Genomic DNA, 27,445 nt, shown 5'->3' on the forward strand with positions numbered 1-27,445 from the left:
GCAGCAGCAACAGAAAAGGCTGGGTGATCTAGGGAGGAGATGATGATGGTTTGAGAAAATAAAGCAAACCAACTAGGGAGAAGTTGCTATATTTTGAGAGCTCTTTTGAAAAAAATATGTATGACTAAGAGGTGTGGAGCTAAAGAAGAAGGAAGAGTCATGCCTATAAGTTTGGCTTAAATCTGAAAACACCATAAATATGAACACTTAAGGTGATTCCTTGGCCTTTCAACAACTTCTTTCTGCCCGTCTTGTATGATATTCAGAAGTTCCACAAAGAAGAAAGTGGGTTTCTAGCTACCTAGTAACTTTATTTTTAGAAGGAGCATATTGTCTTTGATGACTAGAGTTCTAGAGACAAAGTTGAAACAACTAATACGGCATGTAGAATGCGGTATGAAGACTGCTGTTAGGGCGCGACACCTAGGTTGCTCTCCAAGGTGCTGAATCAATTTGTATGATTCTGTGAACTTCGCTGCTTCTGGTGCCTTTCTCCCTCTGAGTGTGTCAAACTCAGCTCTCTTATAAAGTAGCAGCCTTGTCCCAGACTGATGTCCCAAGACATCATTTAACTACTATTTTGGCTTCCTGCCCTTGCCAGGACTAGCTGACTGACTTTTGATCAAGACAACAGCCTGATTTCTCATCTGGACTCCTGGCAGAGCAACCACAAGCTGCAGCCTGCATCCACAGAAGTTGAAAATATCCTGACAGGTAGGTAAATATTTCGTCTTGAAATAAAATTGACCAGCCAAGGAAGCAGATAATTTGTTATTGTGGATAGTTGGTGAGCTGTAGAAATTAATTCTCAGGGTTTGTTTTAGTGTATCAGGTCTCAGGAACCTGAAGTTTCTCATTGGCAGGCAGCCTCTTGGCTACTGGCTTATGTTGAGCTCAGTCTTCTAAGGGACACACTTAGGAAATCAAAATGTAGAAAATGCTTATTTCAAGTGCTATAAAGTTGCCTGTATTTAGTATTAAATAAATTAAATGCATTAGGGACCCATAAAAGGAAAGATTATCATGTGCTGACATAATTAGGGAAAGCTTCACAAAGGAGGTAGAGAATGACCTGGGCCTTGATGTACACAAGTAGACTTCATATAGACCAAAAAAAGAGGGTGTGCATTAATCACAGCACCATAGGTGTGGAAATGCCCATGACACATCCTAGAGATAATAAATACTCACTTTGTTCAGCCCAGAGCTCCCTGTCATCTCTATGCACAGTCTAGCTTATACTCCCACTCACATCTGCATGGAACCCCACTGCTACTGTACCTTTCCCCACAGTTATTTTATTATTTGTCTCATATAAAAGGAATATTTTTTCAAATATATTGACATTTGGAAGAAAATAATTTGATGGACTCGCCCAAGTGCTTTTGATATTTTCTAGAGGCATGTTCTTCAAGGTGTAGGGAGCCTCTTAAAACTTCTGTTCCTCAAATCACAGCACTGCCAACTTTACATCTTGGGTGACTTAAGAATGGTCAATAAATGAGCATTTTTTCATGTGTCTGTTGGCTGTATGAATGTCTTCTTTTGAGAAATGTCGTGTTCATACCTTTCCCCACTTTTTGATGGGTTGGTTGCTATATTTGTTGGTTCGTGTATTGCTGATATTAGCTTTGTCAGAGGGTCAGGTTGCAAAAAATTTAATAAACACCAAATAATTCATGTAGGTTGACAAATAGATTTCAACTTGAATGGTAAGAGGGTTATTTTTGCTAGCGTGCAGCAAAAAAACTCTTTAGTTTAATTAGATGCCCAATTTTGTAATTTGGCTTTTGCTCCGTTTGCATTTATTGGTTTTTAGACATGAAGTCCTGCCCATCCTGAGTCCTGAATGGGTATACCTAGATTTTAGTTCTAGTTTTTTATGGGTATGTAGGCTCTGACATTGTAAGTCTGTAATCCAGTCTTGAAATGTAAAAGTCTGGCGAATATAAGGGTAAGAAGGATCCAGATTTCACTTGTCTATATGATAGCGCCATTACCAAATTTCCCAACAATTTTTAGAGTGGGAGTGCGGTGCATTTGTTGTTTGCTGCTGCGCGGTGTGGTTGCAAAGATCGGAATGGCTGTAAGATGTGTGGTATTATTTCTGAGAGTCTTTCTGTTCCATGGATCATATATCTGAACTGGTTTTGGGAAGGGACCAGTACCGCAATGGCTGTTTGTGTTACTGTAGCCTTGTGAGTATAGTTTGAAGTCAGGTAGCTGTGATGCCTCCAGCTTTGTCTTTTGACTTAGGACTTTCTTGGCAATGCGGGCTCTTTTTTGGTTCCATATGAACTTTAAAGCCGTTTTCTCGCAAAGCCTGTGAAAGAAACCTCATGGTAGGCTTGATGGGGGATGGCATTGAACTTATAAAATAACCTTGGGCAGTATGGCCATTTGAGAAATGCAAATCAAAACCACAATGAGATCCATCTCACACCAGTTGAATGGCAATCATTAAGAAGTAGGAAACAACAGGTGTTGGACAGAGGAGTGCTGGAGAAATCAGGAACCCTTTGACACTGTTGGTTGGGATTGTAAACGTGTTCAACTTATGGAAAACAGGTATGGGCAATTCACTCAAGGGATCTAAGAATAGATGTACCATGAGTCCAGCCATCGCCACAGGTAGTATACCCAAAGGAATTATAAAATTCTTTACTACAAAGACACCATGCGAGCGACGTATGTTTTGATTGCGGCGACTATTCACAAGTAGCAAAAGACTTGGAATCAGAGGCGCAAATGTCATGTGTGACAGGACTGGATTGAAGAAAATGTGGGCAGGATGGACACCAATGGGAATTCGCTAGATGCAGCATAAAAGAAGGATGAGTGTTGGTCTATTGTGGAGGGACATGGATGCAGACTAGGAACCATGCAGCTTCTTAGGCCGAAACTATCCCAAGAGCAGAGAAAACCAAACAAAACCGCATGTCTCACTCCCATAGGTGGAGAACTGAACGACAAATGGACGATCACTTGACTCTGAGGGAAGGGGACGATGCCACACGGCTGGGCCTATCATGGGGAGGGCGGGAGGAGGGTAGGGATTGCATTGGGGGAGTAGTGATACATGATATAAATGATGAAGTTGGATCGCGCGGCTGCCAGCTGAGTTGATGGTGCAGACACAGCCAACATGGCATAGAGGTATACATATGTAACAAACGCTCTGCGACGTTGATGCACATGTACCCTAGAACTTAAAGTATAATAAAAAGAAAAAAGTTATATTCGCTTAAAAAAAAAAAAAAAAGAAATGGTCAATAGAATTAGCCTCCATCTTGTAACAAACAGCACGCATCATAGTGCAAACAAGAAACATTTAAAGATACACAGGAAATGCCGGCAGATAAAACAAATAATCTGGAAGTGTGAGATTTGATGGGAGAAAGTGGAAGACTTCATAGAGAAAAGATTTTCTTTTTTCTTTTCGTTTTCTTTTTTTTTGATGGAGTTTCACTCTTGTCATCCAGTTTGGAGTACAATGGCACGATCTCAGCTCACTGCAATCTCTGCCCCCTGAATTCAAGCAATTCTTCTGCCTCAGCCTCCTGAGTAGCTGGGATTTCAGGTGCGCACAGCCATGCCCAGCTAATTTTTGCATTTTTAATAGAGATGGGGTTTCACTATGTTGGCCAGATTGGTCTTGAACTCCTGACCTCATGTGATCCACCCATCTCAGCCTTCCAAAGTGCTGGGATTACAGGCAGGAGCCACCACGCCCTGCCAAGAAAAGATTTGCTTAAGTTGATTTTCTAAAACTGTCTCCAAAGACACTCTTTTAAAATTAAATTCTGAGATTTACCTAAAATTCTACATAGCAGAATTTCAAATGGCAATCTGATGGAGGTATTTTGCAGCACATATTTTCAGACTATCAATTTCCAACAGTTCCAGAATTTTCAGACATTTATGTAAGAGAAATAGGCAAGGAAAGCACTAGAGCATCAAAGACACAACCTCAGGAACCTGATGGCACCAGCACAGAAAACCTCTCTTCTTTAGAGTTTGACTTCTGAGCGGAAGCAGACAGATAGAATAGCCGAGAAATTTATTTATGACGTAAGAAGCACTATGAAGGTGAGGTCAGCATGGTATTGGGCCAGTCTGCACCAGGATTTAGGTATTGGATGGATTATTGTATTTAAATAATATGAATACCTTAAATAAATTGATCAATACAATTCAGTATCATTTAATCAGTCACTTAAGTTGTGATGGTCAAATACAACATAGACCTTTCAAACAGAAAACACCTAGAAATTCTATCTACACATTGATAAGCCAAAAGGTGAAATCAGGTGTGAAGACAGACTGCAAATATTCACCAGGTTTCACGAATCTGGCTAGCTGTGCTCCTCATCCCCATCCTTTCAAGAGAACCCTGAATAACAGCTTTCTGGCTGGTATAAAGACTATTCTGAATTGCACATCCATCATCCATCAGTTCCTCACTATCTGTATTTCTCTTGACAGTTACACATATTCTCTCTTCCTTATTTATTCATGTCTTTGACTCTCAACACTCATTTAATTAGGGACACACATATGCACACTCTTCAGGGTCCCTTTTCCTTCTCTTTCCTTCTAGCTTTTGACTCTTTAAATTTGTCCATTTGTCAATTTACAGAAAAATTTCCATTTCTATTTTTTTCACTTTGTGCCACAAATAATCCTAATAACTGTGCCTTTGTCTTTTGCACAGGGCATCATGGAAGGTCTCTCTTGGGAATTCTGAACCACTGCAAGTACACACAATTAGGTCTCAGGTGATCAGCTTCAGAAGTGCAGGGATTAAAAGTAATGCTCTAGGAAAGCCTCAAAGTTGAATAGCTAAAAAAATTATTTCAGGGCTTACATTGTCTGAAAAATATACTCAGTGTAAAACAGGTTATTTGCTGATCTTGCCAAACCCATAAAGTACTACTGCACTCAAAAGAAAGCATACAAGATCATTTATTAGTGTTTCTTAGCATCTCTGGACAAGTAGGGCTCATGCATCTCTAGATATCAATCATGTCTCTGTTCATTTTCTGCCCTTTTTTGTAATTTTCTGCCTTTGGCTGTTATTCAGGGTTCTCTTGCCAAAATGAACAAAAGACAGCTGCTAGCAAGAGTAGCACATTTTGGGTATTAGTTTTTTTTTTTTTTTCTAAAAGAAATTCAGGTATAAAGAGGTGAAGGGCCGCTGGTGTGGTTTTCTCAGAGTACGTGTCTAGCAAATATCTATGTAGACTAATCATCATGTGCTTATCACCCACTCAACCCTCAGCATCATATAAAATAGAGGTGCATTTTTAAATATATGTACCAAACTTTAATTTTCATTTCACACTCAAAACTCCTGTACAAAAAGAGGCAAAGCAGGCAAACAGTTACAATGACTTCAGCAAAAAACATATGAAAACTTCAAAACAGCTTTGGGTCTGTAATGGCCCTTACAGATGTAGTGAGAAAACTGGGTTCCAAGGTTTTGAACTCTTTAAGACAAAATTTCAATGTTTATTCCTAACATTTAAAAAATATTTGTAGCTGTACAGGATATAAGATTAAATGAGAAATCTCTGAATTCCACTGCACAATTGGATCCCAAGATTGGGAGGCTTAATTTTTCTTTGGGGAAAACATGAAATTATTTTTACTTAAATGTGATGATGCATCAGTAACCTCAGTTTACCATTAATGTCTTAATTTAATGGTGATAACTAGGAACAAATGTTGATCAAGCATGATATTAACTAGTAGTTAAAAGGTAATATCCAAACCTTTCTTTCTGGTTGTTAATACTCCACCCCTAATGATTAGCACATTTGAAGACATCCATTTCCAGTTTTTTGTTTGTTTGTTTTTGTTTTTACTACTAATTCCTAGTGGTGCACAAAGAGTTTCTGAGAACAGAGTCATAACGCCAAAGTAGCAGTGCATCTGAGAAACATGATTTTTACCTTGTTGCTTTCCCAAAAATAAATATCTCAGTCATGGAAAACACTGTTTGTTTGAGAACAATGAGACCTCAAATATGAAATATAGTTAACAATGACATTGACACTGTTGCTAGCACTTTCCCCTAAACCACCATAAGTCTTGGACGCATGTGCATGCAGCACACACACATACACACAAAAAACCAAAAACAAAGAACAAAACAAAAGCAAAAACAAACAAACAAACAAACAAACCCAAACACAATAATCCATGATTGTTCAATGACTCCTGATGCCGGGAGGACAGCCTGTTAGAATTTGTCTCCCACAATATCTCTGGAGTGGGCACAAAGCCCATCACCTGTTAGTGATCACAGACATTCAGTTAACCTGTCCTTCCAGTAATCAGAGACAATTCAGACCCTGGACTTCTCAGAATCCATGTACTGCTGAGTCTTGGCTTTGAGACAAGGTGGCCTGGCTAAATTGAGGCAGGCCAGCAGCTCCTTCCATATGTTTGGTCCCATTTGATAGAAAGTCTAATTTAGAGTTATCAATGTGCTCATCTATTTACTCTGAGCTCAATCTAATTTGACAGGTAATTCTTCACATTTTCTCCTTTAGCCAGCTGAGAGTCAGCTGTGGTAGAGACACACGACACGGGTTCAAGTCCCTCATGAGCCCTGTGGTGGTTGGCAAGTCCTTTCCTTTCTTCAAGCCTTAATCTCCTCACCCGATAGAGGGGGAGAAATTGACCCAATGATGATAAACATTGTGTGGTTCTATATTTCTAGTCTAGACAATTGTTGCTCAAGTGTAACAAGTGACTGCCAAATAGAATATCTCTTAAGATGAATATCTCCTAACTTTCCTCAGCTGATATGATCACATATTCTAGCTTCCTCTAGGGTTTAGAATCTATAGGTTCAAAAACATCTTGAAGACCATCTAGCATATTTCTATTCTGATGACAGACCCCCCATCCAACCAGCTGTACTTCTTCAACTTGAAAATCTCCAAGTAAAAGAGCCTTTTCCTTCTCTGTGGACTGATGTTTAGATGCAGACCAGGGAATCTTTCCTGCCACTTGACTGAACTCCCTTGCTAAAACAACATAAGACAAGTATTTTTTCCCTTTTCTTGGAGGATCTAAGGGTAGATCAGCTGGTCACTAAAGTCCAGAAAGCAATGGTGTCTTACAGCTCATTCCTGGGATGTTGCAAATAATGCCAAACTCTGATGTACTCAGACTCAACTTCTAGGATTATCATTCACTAAACGTCTAGGTGGCTCCTTCTACTGGGAACAGGCAAGTAACAATATAGACCAGACTGAGGATTTACTTAGAAGGGTTGAATCCCATCCCATAGTATGTATTCACAGCCATATGGTATAAAAGGAAGAGCATGGAGTCAAGAGTGAAGCATCCTGGGTTCTAGGCCCGCATGGGAGCCATCCAGTATGACCACACCCTCTGGGTTTCATTTTCCTTAGGAGGTCAGAATCAAAGATTTTCATGGTTCCATTCGAACTAAGCTCTGATCTACAGACAGAATGACTGCAGGCTTTATAATATTGTTCATCAACAAGACAAGGTGGGGCAATGCTTGCTGGATACTACTTCCTAAGGAAGAGTCAGTCGTTTTATTGGCGTTAACCTTACAGGCCTCTTGAAGATTGTTTTAATTGCCCATTTTAGAGACAAGGAGGTTAAGACTCAGAAAGCTTAAAAACGTTTCCCAAGATCACACTACGAATCATTAGTAAGGCCAGGAGTAAATTCAGGTGCACCAGAGCTTTCACATTCCAACAAGCTAGCAACAGGGTTGGGGAAGAGCTACTTTTTAAAAACCTGCGAAACAGAAAACATGGATTTTTTTCCCCTCTAAATTCCCCTATACCATTCTGGCAGCTAATGGAGTACCCTAGACCTTTGTTCTTGTAGGGTCTTCAGAGAACAGGGCTCCTATGAGGGGGTGCTGTGCACCCAGCACTCTGCAGGTAACTGGAAGTTGCTAAACTCACAAATAACTTCAAAACCAGAGCTCCATTTCCCTAATCCCTATAGGCAGAGGGCTGAAGCAGAGAGATGGCTCTCCTGTTGCCTGAGTGCACCTCTGTGGACCTGTCTCCCAGTTCCAAGACAGCCACCTTCATCAGTCCAGTGGCAACAGCACATCTATTTCTGCTGCTCTCCTACTAACTGATTAAAATACAGGAGTTTTTTTTTTCTTGTGAAATTAAAGGAGAACATTAGAGGGATATAAATCCAAACAGAAAAGGAATATGCTGATTAATAAAACACGTGCAAACAGAAAAGTTGCACGTGTGGATTCCAGTCTGAGGACAGAGAGGGGGTGTGCTGAATTCAGAACACTTGGGTTTAATTCACATGCATTTTTCTTGGATTCCCCTCTTCCTCTGTCAAGATAACAGTTGTGTTTCTTGTAGCTGAGCCGACACAGGAAATCAAATATTTTGTGTTTCTATAAACTATAAGTCCCAGAGAGATAACACGTCTAGAATTAAAATACTACCACAAACAATTAGGAATTTTTTATCGTTACAGGTGTTGTTAAAGGACTCCAGTAGCAAAGATCAAAGTCTCTGAATTTTGCCTTTGGAGAAGGGGGTTTCATTTCAAACATCAAAGGTAAGGCTCTCAGTCAATTTATGCTCTGCTGGGTTGAGTCAGTCAGGATACAAATTAAGGTCCATATATTTCAGTGACAAGAAGGAAACGGTTATGTAAATACACAAGTATTAACATCAATCTGTATTAAATTATGTAAACATATACATCTTCTGAGGTCAGCACATAGATCCTCTTCTTGGAGCAGAGCTCTACTGAAGCATTGCTCGAATCTGTTTGGAAGTCGATTCATCATTCAAGTGCTTTGTAGTGAACCTGGACGGAGACAGAATGGTAGAGGTTAGCGGCAAACAGTGCTCTGTGTAAGCTCCAGCCCATCTTTACCTTGGGAAACACAATTGATATGTGGGCTTATTTCTTTAGACAAAAATCCACACTTCAATGCTCAGAGTCATCTCAGACAGATTTAATATTTGATCCTTACTTCCAAAGGAATTTTGTATTATGGTTATTAAACCAAGTAGATATTTTACATAATCAAATAATTACACAGAGGAGATATGAGCGGTCTCATTTTCCAGGGAGGTGGATTTCACAGGATTGAGTGCAGAATCCTGACCACTGAGGCTGCCCCTGCTGACTCACAAATTTCAGAATAGAGATTTGCATAGCAACATTGCCCAGAACCTGAATGTTTATGGTTCTCCACTTTCCTGGCAATGCTTAATTAACCTCATTGCCACCACAAGGGGGCACAAATCCAGGTAAGCAAACCCACAAAAATGGTGCAATCTGCAGCCTCCCAATAGCCAGGTGTAGAAATCATTTATGCAAAAGAAAGAAAAGAGAATTAACACGTAATAAAACTTTGGCCAGGTTGTGGGCACTCCATGTTAAGTTTCGTGTTACAATAACTTTGTAAAGGTAAGGTTATTGCCTTCATTTTAAAGAAAAGAAAACTAAGATTCAGAGAGGTTAAATGACCTATTCCAGATCACAAGGTTACTGATTTGAGATTCGTGATTTCTGATTCAAACCCATATTTTACTATCTGGAAAGCCTGTTCTCCTCTGACATCATCCAGGAGGCACAAATTCTAACAAATCAGATGGGACTCATGGCCTAGTACAGGGTTTTGCTTGATTGAATGAAGCTTGAAAGCTCAACACATTTACAAGTTAAAGCTTTATTCCTGTGTATAAAAAGTCATCCTGGTGTGCAATGGACACCAGGAGAAAACCTTGATTTTTCCCATAGACTCTGGAAGGCTCTTATATTAATACTAAGTCTCTTCTAAAGGATGATGACTTAGCAACTCAGCAAAACAGCATCAACCTCAGGGTCTATTTTGTTCATTTTATGTATGTCTCAGTTTCTTCATTTATTAAGTGGGGGTAACAGATCAGCCTTACTTCTCTAACTTGTGATGATTAAATGAGACAATGTGATTAGAAGTGGAGTATAAAACATGAGTGTTGTGTACATAGGTAGAGCATTATTGATCCGTCCCACTTAGACTTATTGAACACTTACTGCATGTACAACACTGAAAGGAACACAGGGGAATCAAAGATGAATAAGACAACAGGGACCATAAACCTTCTAGACTGCAATCTAGTATCAGAATGATTTACATAGCAGTGGATTCAAGCAATTCTTGTAGATGTGTCAAAGTTAAAAAAAGCATCCCCTCTCTGAAACGGATGAAGCACATGCATCCCTGGGAAGAAAGCAGTTGCGTAGGCATCACTTGTTAGCAGTGAGAAGCTGAAACATGCCACAGCTGGCCAAATACTTAGGCATCTAGACAGTGGGTTCTCAATTCTGGTACCTGCACATGTGAACCACCTGGGGAGCTTTAGAATAAACAAAGAAACACAAAATGGATACCTGAGACCCTAGCCCAGAGATTCCAATTCATTTGGTCTGAGTCACATGCAGTCAGAATCACATGGAATGTTTTCAAAGGGTACCCACATAATCCTCAAGTGCAGCCAGGTTTGGGAACCACTGGTAAAGTGGAAAGTGAGAGCCTGGAAGCCTCTTGTTCTGAGGAGTCCCTATAAGCCCCAAAGCAGTGTGGCTGAGAATTAGGTCCATGACTCATGCGGTCACCCAAACCTGGGTTTAGGTCCTAGCTTGGCCATTTACTGTGTGACTTTTGGCAAGTTATTTGACTTCCTTAAATCTCATTTTTTTTCCATTTTTAAAAAGGAGAATGATAAAAATGGTGCTGACCTCAAAAGATTGTTAGGAAGATTCAATGTGTTAAAATATGCAAGGGTTAAGTTTGGTGCTATCCACACCGGTATTTAAATTTGCTATAGCCCTGAAATGTTGGCTGTTCCCTGTGAGCCTGGCACAGGGTGGAAGCTCACCTGAGGGCATTTAGCAGCCCCTCCACACTGTCTGGGGCCTGCTCCTTCAAAACTTTTATGCAGCCTTTCATCTAGGAGGAGAAAGCACAATGTTTGTTAATATCTTAGTAATACTGTCTATGCCAATATCTACCTACAAAAACACATGCCCATAATGTCACATTATTTCTTCTCATAGAAATTCAACACAGAAATGACCAACGGGCTTTCCTACCGCCTCAGGCTGGTGAGCAGTTCCTCTGGGCTTCTAGAGGATTCTGTATGACTGCAATCATTATCAATTTTCATACCATATTGTAATTGTACATTTCACTTGTCTGGCTTTAAGGACAAAGACTTGAGACTTTGATCTTGCCTTGTACTATGGAGCCAAATGCAGGGCCTTCCGTCCACTCAGTGCTCAGTTGAGATTTACTGAATAAAATCGGAATAATTTTAAGCCATTCTTCTGCCCTGAATGTTTTCTGTCCTTCACCTGTTTGACTGGCAAACCCTTAACACTTATTTTATACCCAGTTGAAGACCAGCACCTCCTAGAATCGTATTCTGACCTCATTACCTTCATTAGATAGAAGCAACCAACACCTTTCTACTCCCAAAACTACTCTGTCATTTATCAGAGAAACTTGGAGAATTTAGTGCCCATATTAACTTCTTTCCTTCACTAGACCAGGAGCTCCTGGAGGCCCAGGTCTATGTCTCAACCGTCTTTGAGAGCACTGATGAAGGGCCACTGTTCAGAATGTGAACTTCACAGAGGCTAAATGCCTGAGTTTCCGTCATGCTTGTTTTTTTAGTATCTTCACAAACCTAGGCAAGTGTCTTAGCTTTTTGTGTCCGTATAATACAGTTGATCCATAATTTGGGAAGTGCATGGAAACTGAATTTATATAGATCACATTTCATCATGCATATCTTGGAGTATTTTTTGGCAAGGCAAGAATCTTTCTGCAAAGCTATTCACACACTGTTATATATTGGATTTGGTTATACTAAGGATCCCTTTTATGACAGCCCTTAGAAACATTTTCCATCATTGTGCTTCTTGTATGTCAAAAGCTTTATCTTACAGGCCTGATAGACCCTGATAGACTGATGGAAGCTACCAGAACACAGGGTTGGGAATCATGTGAGGATCACTACAGGTTCATCAAAAAAGAAAGTCATGGCAAACGAGAGATGTCTGTTATGGATACCGGATTGGGAGAAGCTACAAGCATGCCAGGTATGTGCCACCCCAGGCCTGAGATGGCATCAGGCCCAGGGATGCAGAGATTCTGTCCCTCTCGCATAGTTGATTATCATAGTGCGGAAGTGTTCTTGTGAACCAGGCCTAAGAAACAGTGAGAACGCAGATGTGGAAGGGGTGGAAGAGCAGGGAATGCCGTTCGGGAATCTGGAGTTTCACTTAGTGTGATTAAAACTGTAGGTGTGAATAACAAGATGCTGTCAAGGATGCAGTTGGGGCCAGATGCAGTGTGAATTCAACAGCATATTCAGGAGTTGGGGGCCTTTACCTGTGGAAAACATCCTTCATAGGTGTTAAATAATCTAGTGATGCGGTTAATATGGAAAGGGACCAGAAGGAAGCAAGAACAGAGAGAGGAGGGGCAGTGAGAGCCCCTGAGGGTGTGAAGTGTGGAAGCAGCAGTGGGCATGGAGGAGCAGGGAGAGACAGGGACTAATCTGAGGTCAACTCCATAGGATTTGGTGACTGATGAGATATGGGGTGAAGAAATCATTCCTCATTCTCAGGGACAATTCTAGGCTCTGGATTAGACTTGTTGGAGGGTGATGAAATACCTGAGACAGGAACCCAGCAGAAGGAACAGGTTTGGGAGGGGAGGGGAATCTCTGGTTTGGGGATGGCCATATTTCAGGGGTCCATGGAAAATGGGGTCTGGAATTCTGGATAAAATCTGAGATGGGGACAGGGATTAAGGGGTGATTCCTTATTGGGCCATTTCAAAAGATTCCAAGGAAATCAACTGAAAACACCACCTCACCCCAACCCTCCTTTCCTGGCGTCCACAATTAGCATCTCTTCTCTAAATGGCTTGTGCCGCCTTGGCGGCCACTTTGATGATTCCCCCTACCTGGAGGACTCTGCTTTCCCTCTGTCCTCCTGGGAAAATCCTACATCTTCTTCAAGGTCCACCTCAAACATCACCCTCTGTCTCTGCTCTTCAGCAATATGAGTTTCTCCCTCCCCTGGCTTTCCACAGCTCACTGCATGTCTATTCTGCACTCCAAAGCATGCCCTCTGTAAGTACACACACAGTGCCTCCCCCAGGCCCTCAGAAAGAGATCCTGGGGTTTTCACAGTTGATGCTGATGCCCTAATGATTTATAAGCCCAGTGCCTATAACTACTGGCTTAGAAACAGACTAGCATCCGAATGGAGACCCTATATGTCATAAAAAAAAAGGTCAGTCTCAAATGGTTTATTGTGCTTGGTAAACCTGAAACTTTCTTAGAGGTATATGCAAACGTCCATATGAACAAACCTTACGTAGCTCACTACTACCTCCATGGACAAAAGCAAACTTCATCAAGACTATGTGTGAAGACTTAACATGATATACTGTTTACAGCCTCGACCGAAAGACTCAGTAAATAACATATAAAGCCAAGCTTTTTAAAGATTAGGACTACAAGGCATAATTTTACCCAGTGTATTTTTAATTGTTGACTCTGTGACAAGTTAACAAATGGCTATGGTAATAAGAATATCTTATGAGTCTCAGGTAATGAACTCAATCCATAGTCAAATAATATTTATAGAGTTATTTATACTCAATCTATAGTACAAAAATGTTAAAGCCTCACAAAGGATACAGTAAAAATATTTATTGGTATAAAAATGCCCATAATATACTTCTATGTAAATGAAATATGTTTCAAAATAGCGCGTAAAGCAGGGTCCTAATTTGTTAAGGACATCCACACACACACTCACACAAACATCTATATTAAAAGAAAGTACACATGTATGCTGCTGTATGAATGGTGATCCTCCGCCTATGGTGAGGTTATTACAGATATATTTAATTTACTATGTCTTAATTTCCTAAATGTCAAAATTTTTTAACATAAATACTTATTTTCTTGGTAAATAGAAATGATTACATTAAAAATAATAAAGAGTCTATGAAGAAACATGACTAACCATACTATGAACCCAGAAACTCAAAATAAGTAACCCAAGTTACATTTTTCATTGATACATCATCTTGCATTCTTCAGACTTATGGCCCTCCTGGGCATGTAGACTTTCTCTTGCATAGGGCCAGAACATCAGGACATTGTTCTCTGGAGATGAGTGAACACAGTGTGCCACCCAGACTCAGCTATTCTAGAGTAAGTAAGTTACTACCAAGAGGTGCTATTCTGCACTTTAAAGGCTTTAAATGAGTACATGGGATACACTATTGGGTTGCTGCTGCAGGCAAGTGCTGGATGAAGAGGAGGTGTGCTTTATGCCACAATCAACAGAAAAGCAACTGTGTGACAAAATCATGTGTTTTCAATTATATTCATTCATTCATTCATTCATTCATTCATTCATCCATTCATCAAAACCCCTACAGGGTGTCTGTTGAGTGCCACCCACTATGTGCCAGGTACTGTGTGAGGCAATAGAGCAGACATGAGGTGTATAGATTATGGTCTCTGTCCTTGTCAAGAAATTGTCTGTGGGGGAGTCAGAAAATACAAAACAGTGAGTGCTCTGGGGGCCAGAGAAGCAGGAAGGCTCATCCCATGCAGAAAATGTGTTCTTAGATGAGGTGACGTTTGAAGCATGCCTGAAAGGAACCCACCCATCAGAGAGGAAGAGGAAGGGCTCTCTGGGCAGGAGAAAGGACTCACACATATCATGTATATCCAAATGATGAGGAAAGGCATGGGACTTGAGTGGAGCAAGAGGTAGGGAGTGGTGGGAGAGGAAGTGAAAGGGTAATCTGGGATTTGACCATGGTGTCTTGTAATGCAGTATCTCCCAACTCTTCACAACAGGACACATATAGAATAGAAACCATCTATTTGTACAGCACACTGGGTAAATGAAGGGACTGTGTGCAGCTAAGTGACTGTCCAGCTGCTCAGCTCCATTAGAGCCTGAGGGGATCAGCATCGTAGCATTGCTACTATGCTTTTGAGGTTGAGTGTTTTGTCCTAAGCACATGAAAAAGCCTGGACATCTTGCTGTGAGGACAGCTGCCAGGATGGGCTGTGCATATTAGAAAGATCACTGTCAGTGGAGTGGTCTTGAGGAGCCTGAGGAAGAGAAACAAGGTCTGTTTGGCAACATTCGTGGGCCCTTTATTTGGAAAGCACATTTCACTACTATTCTTACATCGATCTTGGACGTCTTGCAGAAAGCTCCCACAGGGTGGACATGGTCATAGAGGATGATGACTCCCACCATCACCCTCATGCAGAACATCAGGGTCTCTTCACTCGTAAACCTACTTCTGTACTCCCTGCAAGAGAAGAAACAGCAGCAGCATCACTTCCTTGTCAGAACATGTGCGTTCTTTGGCCCCACAACTGGATACTTTAGATGCCTCCAATCTCTCTTGGGAACAATCCCAGACCTGCAACAACCAGTTAATATGTTCCTGAGTAAATCTATGATGATAATTCTCCTTGAATCTATTCAACCAGCAATTCAGTGTGAAAATAAGGTAAATTAAAGGGCAGTAAATTCCCTTCTCATCTGTCCTTCAGCAGGCGAGCTCATCATGTACATCACTCCTCCACCCATCAATCTTGAATATTTTATAGCAGGTCCCTCTGGCTGTCCAAGATTATAGAGAGTAATGGCTTCATTACAGAGAAAAAGAATCAGGCTCATTTCTATGGAGCAGCTATCATGTCTCCAGTCAGAGTAACTTCCTTTGTTAAAACACAGGCTGCAGATTGTATTGGATTGGTAAAAATACCTAAAAAAATTATGTACCATTCATTGAGCATCCAAGAGTATTTGTAGAGTTTGAATTTTGTTCACTTACCTTGACAGGGTCACTGATGATTCAGATAATTCAGGCCAATTCTAGAGGCTTTTTTTCTAGAGGCTTTCTTACATCTATTTCATTATGAATTAGCTCTGCAATGAAGATGATTACTATTTCTGCCTTGGAATAAATCTTAACTTTGGTACAAGTGAAATATTTGAAACTAGTGTCATCTTACATTTGAACAGGCTATCAGATTTTATAAGGTACTTTTGATGCCTTTGGTCTTCCTAAAGACTCTGCAAAGTAGATGGCCTTATGGAAACTTCATTAGATGAGGAAACCAAGGCTCAGGAAGTCAGGCCAGTTATTTACAGGCATAGCAGGGGCTACAGACATAAGTGGCATTCAGAATTTCGAGCACAGATTACCATGCAGCTTCATCCCCAGTAGTCTCAATAATTTTTAAATCTAACTAGTAGTAACTAGCTCAGGTACAAAAAAATCTTGGAGAGAGAGAGAGACAGAGAAAGAGAGAGAGAGAGACCTCCATTCTCACTCTTGAAACAGTCTTATCATGTCAACTCTTGGTTTTACATCTTCTCTACAATATATTTATCATGATGCCCCATCATTTAACACACCCTCCATTTGGCTCTTACACATCTTCTACAGCATCTTTGATCTGAGCCTTGGTTCTGCCACCTAATAAGCTATGCAGTCATTGGGATGTCAGTCAACCACTTTGGGCCTCAGCTTCTTCAGCTATGCAATAGTGATAGTGACACCTAACACCCAGAGTTCTTAATGAAATTAAAGCAGATAATATACATGAAAACTTTAAGGTGTTGACCCAAATGGTACATGTCATTAACATCATCATCTTAACAGACACTGGCGGGATGAAGTCTCAACCATGAATACACCTCTGATTTAACTTACGGAGTTTCCAGCATGACTTTACAGACACTTGTCATTGTGCTGAGACAGTCTGTGGTGTTCTCTATTGGCAGGGTTTTGTTCTAAATGGGAGACACAAATGTACATTAGCTCTGCTTGCAGCTCTTGTATGGAATTAAGAAAAAAAGCACCTCGTTGCTCAACTTCACTTACTTCTGAGACAAAGTGCATTGTGGCATTGCTAAGGGTTTTCAGCATTGGTGTGGCTTCTGCATAGAAGAGGGACATTCGATTGGCCATTTCATTATTGACTTCATTCTCAATGTCTAGCTGATGAAAATAAGAAGAGAAGACGGATTTATGAAGAGAAAGTCAAACACTCCAAATACTCTTCTCTGAAACTGAATTACGGACAAGGACATTGTCTTCTCTCTGTGCTCTGCCTGATGCAGAAATCAAAAGAGCCATGGAGAATGGTGCAAAGTTCAAGGCGACCCAGGGACTCACATGCATGTTGTTGATGCGGTTGCGACTGATCGTTCTTCTGTAGTAGCTGAAGTCATTCTGAATAGCTGGGTTCCTCATCTGAAATTCAGAAGACAAGAGTGAAGGTCATCTCTCAGTATCAGCTGGGGGATATGCATTAGGAGCCCAGACACTGGATTTTATAATACTCCAGGACTTCTCTTTGTTACATAAGAGCCAAAGCAACTTTTGGTTAAAAATAAAGACCTACAACTTCATTATTTTAAAATATGCCCTGTGGGCTAGATTTCAGGGAAAGTATATTTGGTCTCAATGCGGAACAGATACTTGAAAAGGTTTTCTCTGATTTCATTTGGCAGATTTAAAATTTCCATATACAAATCATCATCTTAAATTACTTTCACCACATGGAATGCAAATTCTCACCACATTATATGTCTCTCTAGGGAAGGAATTACATTTTACTCATTTCTCTACCCACCCACCCCACAGCACTAACAGAGCAGCTGTAAACAGTAGGTACTCAGTACAAGTTTGTTAAATTTTCACAGCACATTTGGCCTAACCTTCAGCTCATCGAATCGAAGGGTAAAATGTAAAATTTCGGCAAACTCCTTTGCCAGGGCCTGCTCCCTTTCCAGGTGTTGGGTTGGTGTGTAGGGTGGACAAGTCAGAGATTCCAATAAACTCTGAAGAGCTTTTTCTGAAAATCAAAGGGATAAATAGATATATTGGAGGTGGCCCAACAAAGTCCAAATAACACAATTCCCAGACTCAGTTGACAATCTCAGAGATCACCTGCTTGGGTCTTTCCCGATAACTATGTGAGGTGTGCTGCATGTGGACCAGGAAGAGAAGGAATCCCACATGACCAGGCAGGGGGTCTCCCCTGCGGAAACCCCCCATGTGCACAGTATTTTGTAAATTTCTCTCTATGCTCAGCTGGACCTGGACATATTTAGTAATCTCAATTTCTGACACTGTTAGAAAACCACAAATATGTGTTTTTAGGTCATGTGCATGAGACAGCCATTCATGATTCAGGATGAGGTGAGACAGTGCCCTAAACACATGGGTTAGATGACTGGTTTTGCAAGGAAAGACCTCTGCCCCTATTGAACTTTTCTCTGCATCTACACTAACTCAATCCCAAGAATATTTTTCTATGAACCCATTGCCTTATCTACCTCCATTATTGTTCTTGGAACAGTTTCACCACTCCCATTTGTCTGTTTCCAAACATTCCCTTATAGCTTGTTCTCCAATATATTTCTAATAGCACAGAGTCATTTAACCAATCCTCTAAAGCAGGGATTGGCAAGGTATGGCCCATTGGCCAAATCTGGTCCATTACTTGTGTTTTGTAAATAAACACAAGTTTTATTAAAACACAGACATGCTCATTCTGTTATGTAATGACTAGGGTTGCCTTTACGTGAGAGTGGCAGAGGCAAGTAGTTGCAAAAAAGACAGGATGGCCCACAACTCTAAAGTATTTATGATTTGGCCCTTTACAGAAAAGTTTGCAGACATCTGCTCTATATAGTTCTTACATAACTTTTACAGCATTTCTACAGGGATGTCTCTGGCCTTTTTGAGATATTTCCATCTATAAGAATACACTCTCTTCTGAGGCAGCCAGGTCTACCTTGGCCTGCTCTCCTTCTGTTGAGCAAAAGTTTGGTTCCTCAGAATTTCACTGGGTCTACCATTTAAGGAAACATAGAAGTCTATGTTCTTTTCTACTCTCTTCTATCTGAGAGTCATCAGAAACCCTCTCTTCTTGGAAAACCAGTTTGGTTCATTCAAGTACCTCCCTTGATCTTAGCTTCTAGTCCTCTCAATATCATGGTCATCACTCCCCCAATGTATTTCAAGTTCTCTGTTTTCCTCTTAATCTGTGGCACTCATTTTATGGCAAAAGCAGAGTAGAACGTGCCTTCCTCATTCAAGATATACTGTATTAACCAATGAAGCCTCCTCCCTGGGGAGTGATTCTGTCCTATTGCTGGTCATATCGATCTCATTTCCAATCAGATTTGGCATTGCTCAACATTTACAAAGCCATCCTGTACTTCCTGTACTTGCACAGTTTTCTAAAGCCTAAGGAAATAATATTATATTTGTTTTTCTTATATTTTACTCTATTACATTTATCATATGACTCCAGACAAGCAAGTTCTTTGTTGGGTGAGCAGGTAAACTGTTATCTTTCAACTTCTCTGTTATTCAGAAATGTGATCAGCCTGCAGTAAAACTATTAAGAGTTGAACACAGATGAGAACAGGACTAAGAAGAAAAATCACTAGTAGAGACACACTAAATGTGCCAATAACATCTGGGGAAGAAACTTTGTGGTGGACTGAAAGAAATGAACATGACAAGAGTTGTTGTTCATACATGGCCTCTCATTTGACACAGTCGATGGATGTGGGACATTTTCCAATATGCCAAGCTGTTCCCACTACCTACTCAAACACCAAAACAGAACTCAGTATGTGCGCCATGAAAACTACAAACACATACTCACCTAGTCTAATGGAAAACTCGTAAAATCTCTTTAGCCTCACAACGAGAGGGCACACTGCATTCCAAGCTTTTTCTTGAAGCTGAATGTCATTGGGATTTTGAATTGCCTACAAAAACACAGTAGAGCTGACTGTTTAAAAAGAAGTGGTAAGCTCCACATCAAAATGCCCTAAGATTTAGTTTAAAATACAATCCCCGCTATACTTTGCTGATGTATGCTACTTAAATCAACACCGCTTCATTGGACTGTCCTCCAACATGCTCATTCTGAATGGAAATTTTAACACTTGAACACACCGCAAGTGGTTCTACAATTACATCCTGTGTCATCTTACTTGTTTCTGTTATTTTGAATACAAAAAATTCACAGCTAAGTGGGAAGAAACTCAGCCCTCTCCATCACCATTTGACTCCTCTAAAGTGGAATTAGTGCTCATTATAAAGTGCAAATTCTGTAGACATTTCCTTTCTCTTTAATAGGTATTGCATTCCTGCCAGTTTGTAATGTTACCTAAATTATCTAAATTAAATGGTGACCCCTAAGTAGAAAAATCACCTCTTACTAGACTGTTACTTTCTTAGAAACTCCGCCGTGTCTGAGTTTCAGCAACTTGAGGATTATAATGGTGGTGGTGGTGTGCTTTTCAGAAGCCTGGGGGCAGTGGCAGTACTGTGTGCATGCGTTCATGTGTACGTGTGTGTGTGTATGTGTGTATTTGCATGCATATATGTATGTGTTGGTGTTGCCACAAAACTAATGTTTTCAAATAAAAAGAGTGTGAAGTTTCTTGCTTTTAAGGTATTGGGAAGTTGCAAAAATCAAAGTGGTGATTTTCTTTTTTGTTTTTGTTGTTGTTTTGTTTTTTGTTAATTTTAGAAAATCTCATAAGACATTTAAGATGACAAACTGAAAGCAAGGTGGTTTTGGCTCTTGTGTATCACACTGGTGGAACCTGCCTCAGTAATTACCAAATGCTAGAAAGTACATGTCCACCCAGACTTCATGGTCCATATTTCAACTGTTGTTCACAGACTTTACATTGTTTCCCTTAAATGAAATAATATATTGACACGTTATTGTTTAAATGTGAGTCCTGCAATATCACTTGTGTGTTTAGGAAGAGAATGGGTAATGTTAATTTATAGCATTGTGTGTGCAGATTAATGCATTAGAATAAAAGGGGCCATTCATGTTTTTTTTTAACTTTTTTTTTTTTTTTTTTTTTTTTTTTTTTTTTTTTTTTTTGGTATGATTTTTTTTTTGAGACAGAGTTTCACTCTTGTTGCCCAGGCTGGAGTGCAATAGTGTGACATGCAACCTCAGCTCACTGCAACCTCCACCCCCCAGGTTCAAGTGATTCTTCTGCCTCAGCCTCCTGAAGTAGCTGGGATTACAGGCACCTGCCACCATGCCCAGCTAATTTTTTTTGTAGTTTTCATTGATATGGGGTTTCACCATGTTGGCCAGCCTGGTCTTGAACTCCTGACCTCAGGTGATCCACCCCCTCGGCCTTCCAAGCTACTGGGATTACAGGTGTGAGCCACTGCGCCCGGCCCATGCATTTTGTTTTTAAGGACACATTACCCTCCTTGTTCTTCCTGGTACTCTAGGAAATACTATAGCTATTACTTAATTTTGCTGTGTATGTCTGTGTGCATGTGTGGTTTTCCCTCCGTTCCTAGGGTGTTGTCAGTTCAGTGTGATCATTAACATACGTCTCGGATCTCTGGGCCTGCGCCTTTGTAAGCCTGCAGGTCTGCAAGGATGCTCTCAGAATCCTGAAGGACGGCGCTGATCTGGTTCCAGATTTCTCTCTCTCCTTCTGTAGGCTGAGCATCTAAGAAACAGGGAAACCGAGAGACATAGAGTGCTGGTGTTTACAAATAGCTTGGGAGGAGGATGGATATTCAGTTTTACCTGCTTGACAATCCTATCGTATTCTTGCTGCTCTGGTATTTACTCTTTAACCTAATAAGCTGCTAGGAAGGGAAAACTGATGCAACTTTTGCCCATTACTCAGTTCAAAATAGTCAATGACATTTTTATAGTCATAAAACAAGTATACAGGAATCATTATAGTCACTTATTTATGTGGAACGATTTTTTTGCACACCTCCTACGTAAAACAGTGTACTGGGTGATAGAAAGAATAAACATTGTGTTTTGGAGCCCACATTTTTTGGTCTTTTTATTCTTTTATTATTTTTTAAATTACTATTTTTATTGTGGTTAAATACACAAAACATAAAATTTACCATCTTAGCCACTTTTAAGTGTACTGTTCATTGATATTAAATACGTTCATAATGTTGTACAACCATCGCTACACTCCATCTCCATGACTCTTTTCATCTTGTAAAACAGAAACTCTGTATTTGTATTCTTTTTAAAGGAGAAGCAACTGAATATTTCTGCTTTGATTGAAAATATGTGAATCTGAGTGTGGACGGGAAAAACAGTCCGCCTTATATTTCCATATTTAAAATATGCTTAAAACTGGATAACTAAAATCCTTCAAATCATGACATACCATTCCTGAACACATGGGTGTGTAGAAAGCACTTCTCATTGAACCTGATCTCATGTTCAGGAGGTTTGGCAAAGACATGCAGGGAGTTCATTTTAAAGACAAATGTTCTGTTTATCTTTGGTCTTGACCATGACTGTTACCCACAAAAATAAGTGACACACTGAAGCTTCCATAATGAAAACAATATTCTAACAGTCGCAGAAGCACCCACTTGATTACCTTCCTGGAGCCAGTATGTATTGTTGTTCCAGCGAGCATTTCATGGGAGCTGGTGGGTGGTGGTGGAGAGGTAGTAAAGATTGGGTTTTATTTATCTTGCAATTCCTATGCAATAGGTTATCTCCCTGGCCTAGTAGGGAAGCTCATCTCTCCATCTAAAACAAAGACACTGCTCATGGAGAGGCGACAGATGTTATCTTATAAAACTCTGTTTTCAAATATCAAGATCCTGAGGCAGTGCATACTTGCAGCAGACCTCACTAACAGAGGGAGAAGGCTGAGTTTACACCTGGTCTAACCCTCCTCAGATCAAATCTCAGTTTTAACTAATCCTTATGTAAGTACAAAGGGCTGATCCTGTAAGAGGGTTTTTCACCAGTGTTTCTCTGGGGGTTAAAAAAAAGACACCGCCGGGCGCGGTGGCTCCCAGCACTTTCGGAGGCCAAGGCAGGCAGATCATGAAGTCAGGCGATTGAAGCCATCCTGGCCAACATGGTGAAACCCCGTCTACTAAAAATATAAAAATTAGCTGGGCGTGGTGGTGCGTGCCTGTAGTCCTAGCTACTTGGGAGGCTGAGGCAGGAGAATTGCCTGAATCCTGGAGGCAGAGGTTTCAATGAACTGAGATCACATCAATGCACTCCAGCCTGGCAACAGAGCGAGACTCCATTTCAAAAAAAAAAAAAAAAAAAAAAAGACAGAATCCACAAGGTAAGTGATGGCGAAGTGGGGCACTGGCTATGCTGACTTGATGTTTGCAAATGCCGAGGTAAGAGGAGGAATTGAGGCAGGGTGGCTGCTGCTGATTCAGTTACCTGAACTCTCCATGACTGGAGCCCATGGAGACTTTTAGACTAGTTGACTCACTGGGTCCTGCCTAAGACCTAAGAAGCTGGTAGAGTTTCCTAAGAAATGAAGAGTGAGAATCATCAGTGCCATGGCAATTCTCTTTGAAGAAAAGATCATAGGTCCTCATAGGTTATTCACAAACCTTGCAAACTATACATTCAAAGGATAAGACCATTTCAACTGGGAAGTAAGGAGGTACTAGAATGTATGTGCATCAGGACTCAGAGAAAGAGAAGATGAATGTGGTCTGGGAAGAGTGGAAACAGTTACACGTAAGGGATAGGACTTGAGCTGGGGCAATGGAAGGTGAAATGGAATATATTCATGAAGAGAGTATGGCTTGGAAAAAGGCGTGGCAGCTGGAGAAAGCAAGGCTAAGAAACAAAAACAAACAAACAAACAAATCTGCTAGGTAAGGAAACAGAATCTACCGGAGACAGTGAGGGGAAAAAGACATTTATTACAGGTTGAGCTTCCTATATCCAAAAATCTGAACTGCTCCACCATCTGAAATGTTTTTAAATGCCCACATGGTACACAAAGAAAAGTCTCACTGGAATATTTTGCATTTCGGCTTTTTGGATTTGGGATGCTCAACTGATAAGTATAATGCAATTTTGTTTCAAAATCTGAAACAAAAAACCCACGTCTGAAACACTTCTGGTCCTAAGCATTTTTGGATAAGGGGTATTCAACCTGAACTTTTTTAGGTTTTTATGGCCTATCAGTGTTTCCCAAAAACATCTGGTAAGTTTTCTCAGATACGATGTTACTCACAGTATTAATCACTTTGTATTTTACCTTTTTCTGCTTTCTCAAACTTTTCTCAAAGTGAAGCAAGTGTTTTAAACAGAAACCAAAAAATCCGCAAGTTAGGAAGCCCATAACTGGAGAAAGTGTTTTGGTAGAATAGAATTCCGGGGTCAGGCTGGCAGTTTCTGATAAGAAAAGTGTCAGGGAAGAAAACATAAGGAAAATGCAAAGCAATGATCCTAGAAAACAAATAAAAATAAAACACTGACTATTCAAATCCTTTCTCCTTTTGAAAAATCAAAAGCTAAACAAAGACAGTTTCCTAGACATGTATTTATTTGGAGAAGAAGAAAAGCAAGATAGTCTGTGACCAAGATTCTCAGGGCTAAGACTATTTGAATGTAATTATAGAATGGTCTGGGAAAGAAGAAGGTGCTCTGAGGCCAGAACAGAAAGCCTTCTAATCTCAACTGTCACCTGGCTCCACCCTAGCAAGTCACCACTTGATAAGTTTTAGACAAAACAGCATTAAAACTAAGTGAGCCAGAGAGGACAGCTGGAAATTTTTTTAAAAAAATCCTGTTGATGATTACTTAAACAGAAAAAAAAGAAAGATTTCAAGTCAGTCTTTAAAAATAGAGGCCTTTCTTAACTGTTTCAAAAATAAGACTGTTTCTGATAGGGTGGCCTGAAAAAGGTACTGGCACTAGAGACAGACAAACTGCGCTCTCCATCCCAGGTGAAGGGGTCCTTTCAACAAATCAACATTGACATTTATATGACCACAGAGTTGCATGAGTAACCAGGGGGCTGGTACCACTTCTCTCCCAGAGGAGGCGGACTTCAGGGGCTGTGGTAAACAAATACCTTCCATCCTACAGTAATTCTCTCCTGGCAGCTGAGGTGATCTATAAGACAGGAACCTCAGTCCTCAGCCTCCCTCTCTAAGAAACTGTTTCTTTTGGCAGATTTCCTGGTCCCTATTAGAAATATTTCTCATGTGGTTTAGCAGTGGTGGGATGCAGTAGGAGAAAGCCACTCCATAATTTCCGTCTTTCATCCAGGCTTAGAAATATGTTGCCTCATTTTCATCCAAAATTTGTTGGTTTTATTGGATGCCCAATTTCTTCCTTCTTTCCTGTCATGAAACTGAAGTCACCTCTTCCACCTATAGATGGGCAGCACAGTTCCTGCCTTACGGGCCAGAGTGCTGTAAGATTCTCAGGGGATTCAAATCACAAGTGGTGTCAGCTTCCAAGGAAGAGAGTGACAACTGGGAGAAGCTCTAGTCTGTCAGTCTGTCTTTCTATCTGTCTGTCTGTCTCTCTTTTCAAATGGGAAAAGAACTGTGTGGTCCACAGTGACATGTGACATTGGTCTAAATCCCTATGGAAGTCCATGATTCATTCTATTTTCATCCCCCAGCTAACTGATCATACAGTCAGAACTAATTAATGAAAATCTTATCCATTAGACTGTAGGACTCTGGTCATATTTGTTTCACTTGACATTATATTTCTAGGGTCTGGCACAGGGCCTAGCACATAGTAGATGTTCAAGAAAAATTTGCTGAACAGTTGAACAAATAATTTAAATATACTACTCACACTGTTTTGTGATTTTTTTTTCTGCTTGTCTTTGAATTCTGAGATCTTTTGAGAAGGCCATTGGAGACAGGCAATAAACGTGTCATGAATCAATGAATACATGAAGAAATTGGTAAGGTGGGATAGAATGCTGGGTACTTGAAAGCAGTGTAGTAAGTAAAGGTCCTATTACGTTTAGATCCTGTCCTCTGTCTCTACTCCCAAAATGACTTTATTTTATTTTTTTTAATGACGGGGTCTGGCTCTTTCCAGGCTGGAATGCAGTGGTATCATCATAGCTCACTGCAGTCAAATGGCTCTTGTATGGTTACATCTCTCCTGGTTACCGTTAAGATGTAGGTATTTACCTACAGTCAAATTGGCCATCCACTCTTTCATTAACATCTATGTTCTCAAATCATCCATTATTGATCTATGGCCTGAATGTCTCATCAGTGTGGTTAACACACTAATAGGGTATTTGTTGAGTCTGACACAGTGAAAAACTGCACTTATGTTTACTTTTTTAATCTGAAAACTGTTATCATTTTGCCATCTGGGGAATCCCTTTGAGAGGCTTTGGAGTCTGCACTTGGCCTTCTCCATATTCAGATTCAAGTGGTGAACACGTTTTTAAAATTTATTGTGTTTTCAGATGTCATAGAAAGACATCTTGAAAGGAACCCTGCAGAATTAGTGATTGAAAAGGTTACTAAATTTAAGCTATCAGCAACCCCTTAAAGCATCTGCTGAGTGAACAGGAACTCTGAACTGTGAGCTTGGCTTTTCTATTTTTAACACAAAGACTGACCTTTAGTCAAAGAAAGGTACAAACACTCCTCACCACACACACACCAACAATGTTATTGGTGAAAAGGGGTCCTTATCTCTAGTTGCAGCCAGTGTTTTCTTTGGTAATGTTCCTTCTAAGAACCACATTCTAAACTTCTAACCATTGCCAATTATTTCACTGAAATTGAGGAGAATGGTTACATAAAGCTGGGGTTACTCCTGTCTAACAATAAAGCTGTTAAAAATCTGTGATTTACACAGGCAATTTCAGAAACCAATACTTCTAGGAGCCCTGGAACAAGTGTATCCAGGACATTATCTGGGTGGCGGCGGGGGGGATGATTTAAAGTCCTGTTCTGGACTCGCTACTGTGGAGAGTATGAAAATGTATCATGTACCCTGCGACCTTACACACATACACATTTGATGTCAAGAACTCACTAAATTCCAAGTGTCTAGAATTTACAATAGCGTAAGTACCTTATACATTAAGATAGTTAAACAGGATTTGTCTTTTTGCAGGGGCTTAATTTGTTAGTGATGGTGAATATTAGCTGTCAATACTTTGCTGTCACCTGAGGCACGGTGGAAGATTTCATTGTGGAGAACAGTGATATTTATTTAAACCAATGCATGGCACTCCTTGATGCTAATGGAGAAGAAGATGGCTATGTGCTTTGTTTGTTGGGAAGGTCTTTGTTGAACCTGCCACAGGGCACAACAGCAGGGCTTGCACTGGAGAAGCGCTATTAAATCCATGTGTTCTAATTTTTATAAATCGGCCAAGGACTTACGCTGTCTCCAAATGCACCAGGAACATATACACATTTTCCTAATAACCTATTTAGGACTGTATGGACAATTTGACAGAGAATCAAATTAACCTAAGATAATGTGAGTAGAAAACACCATTTACATAGAGATGTCTTTGGTTTAGA

General features: G+C 40.3%; 1 protein-coding gene across 2 annotated transcripts in view; it reads right to left on the reverse strand.

The window, feature by feature from the left end:
* Positions 1 to 5,303: 5,303 nt before the first annotated feature.
* CYRIA (CYFIP related Rac1 interactor A) overlaps positions 5,304 to 27,445 on the reverse strand; it is an 85,121-nt gene continuing 62,979 nt past the window's right edge. The window contains exons 4-12 of one of the 2 annotated variants that reach the window (XM_017871416.1): positions 21,494 to 21,615; positions 19,779 to 19,884; positions 17,815 to 17,951; positions 17,270 to 17,347; positions 16,976 to 17,092; positions 16,805 to 16,884; positions 15,262 to 15,388; positions 10,905 to 10,975; positions 5,304 to 8,841 (exon numbers count right to left, since the gene is read on the reverse strand). In XM_017871416.1, coding sequence (XP_017726905.1) covers positions 8,778 to 8,841; positions 10,905 to 10,975; positions 15,262 to 15,388; positions 16,805 to 16,884; positions 16,976 to 17,092; positions 17,270 to 17,347; positions 17,815 to 17,951; positions 19,779 to 19,884; positions 21,494 to 21,615 — 902 coding nt within the window. In that variant the 3' untranslated portion in view covers positions 5,304 to 8,777. The remainder of the gene's footprint in view (positions 8,842 to 10,904; positions 10,976 to 15,261; positions 15,389 to 16,804; positions 16,885 to 16,975; positions 17,093 to 17,269; positions 17,348 to 17,814; positions 17,952 to 19,778; positions 19,885 to 21,493; positions 21,616 to 27,445) is intronic. The other variant, XM_017871417.1, reaches the window with a different exon arrangement.

This window comes from Rhinopithecus bieti, unplaced genomic scaffold (genome assembly GCF_001698545.2).
Source record: "Rhinopithecus bieti isolate Rb0 unplaced genomic scaffold, ASM169854v2 scaffold_4781, whole genome shotgun sequence".
In the NCBI taxonomy this organism is placed as follows: Eukaryota; Metazoa; Chordata; class Mammalia; order Primates; family Cercopithecidae; genus Rhinopithecus; species Rhinopithecus bieti.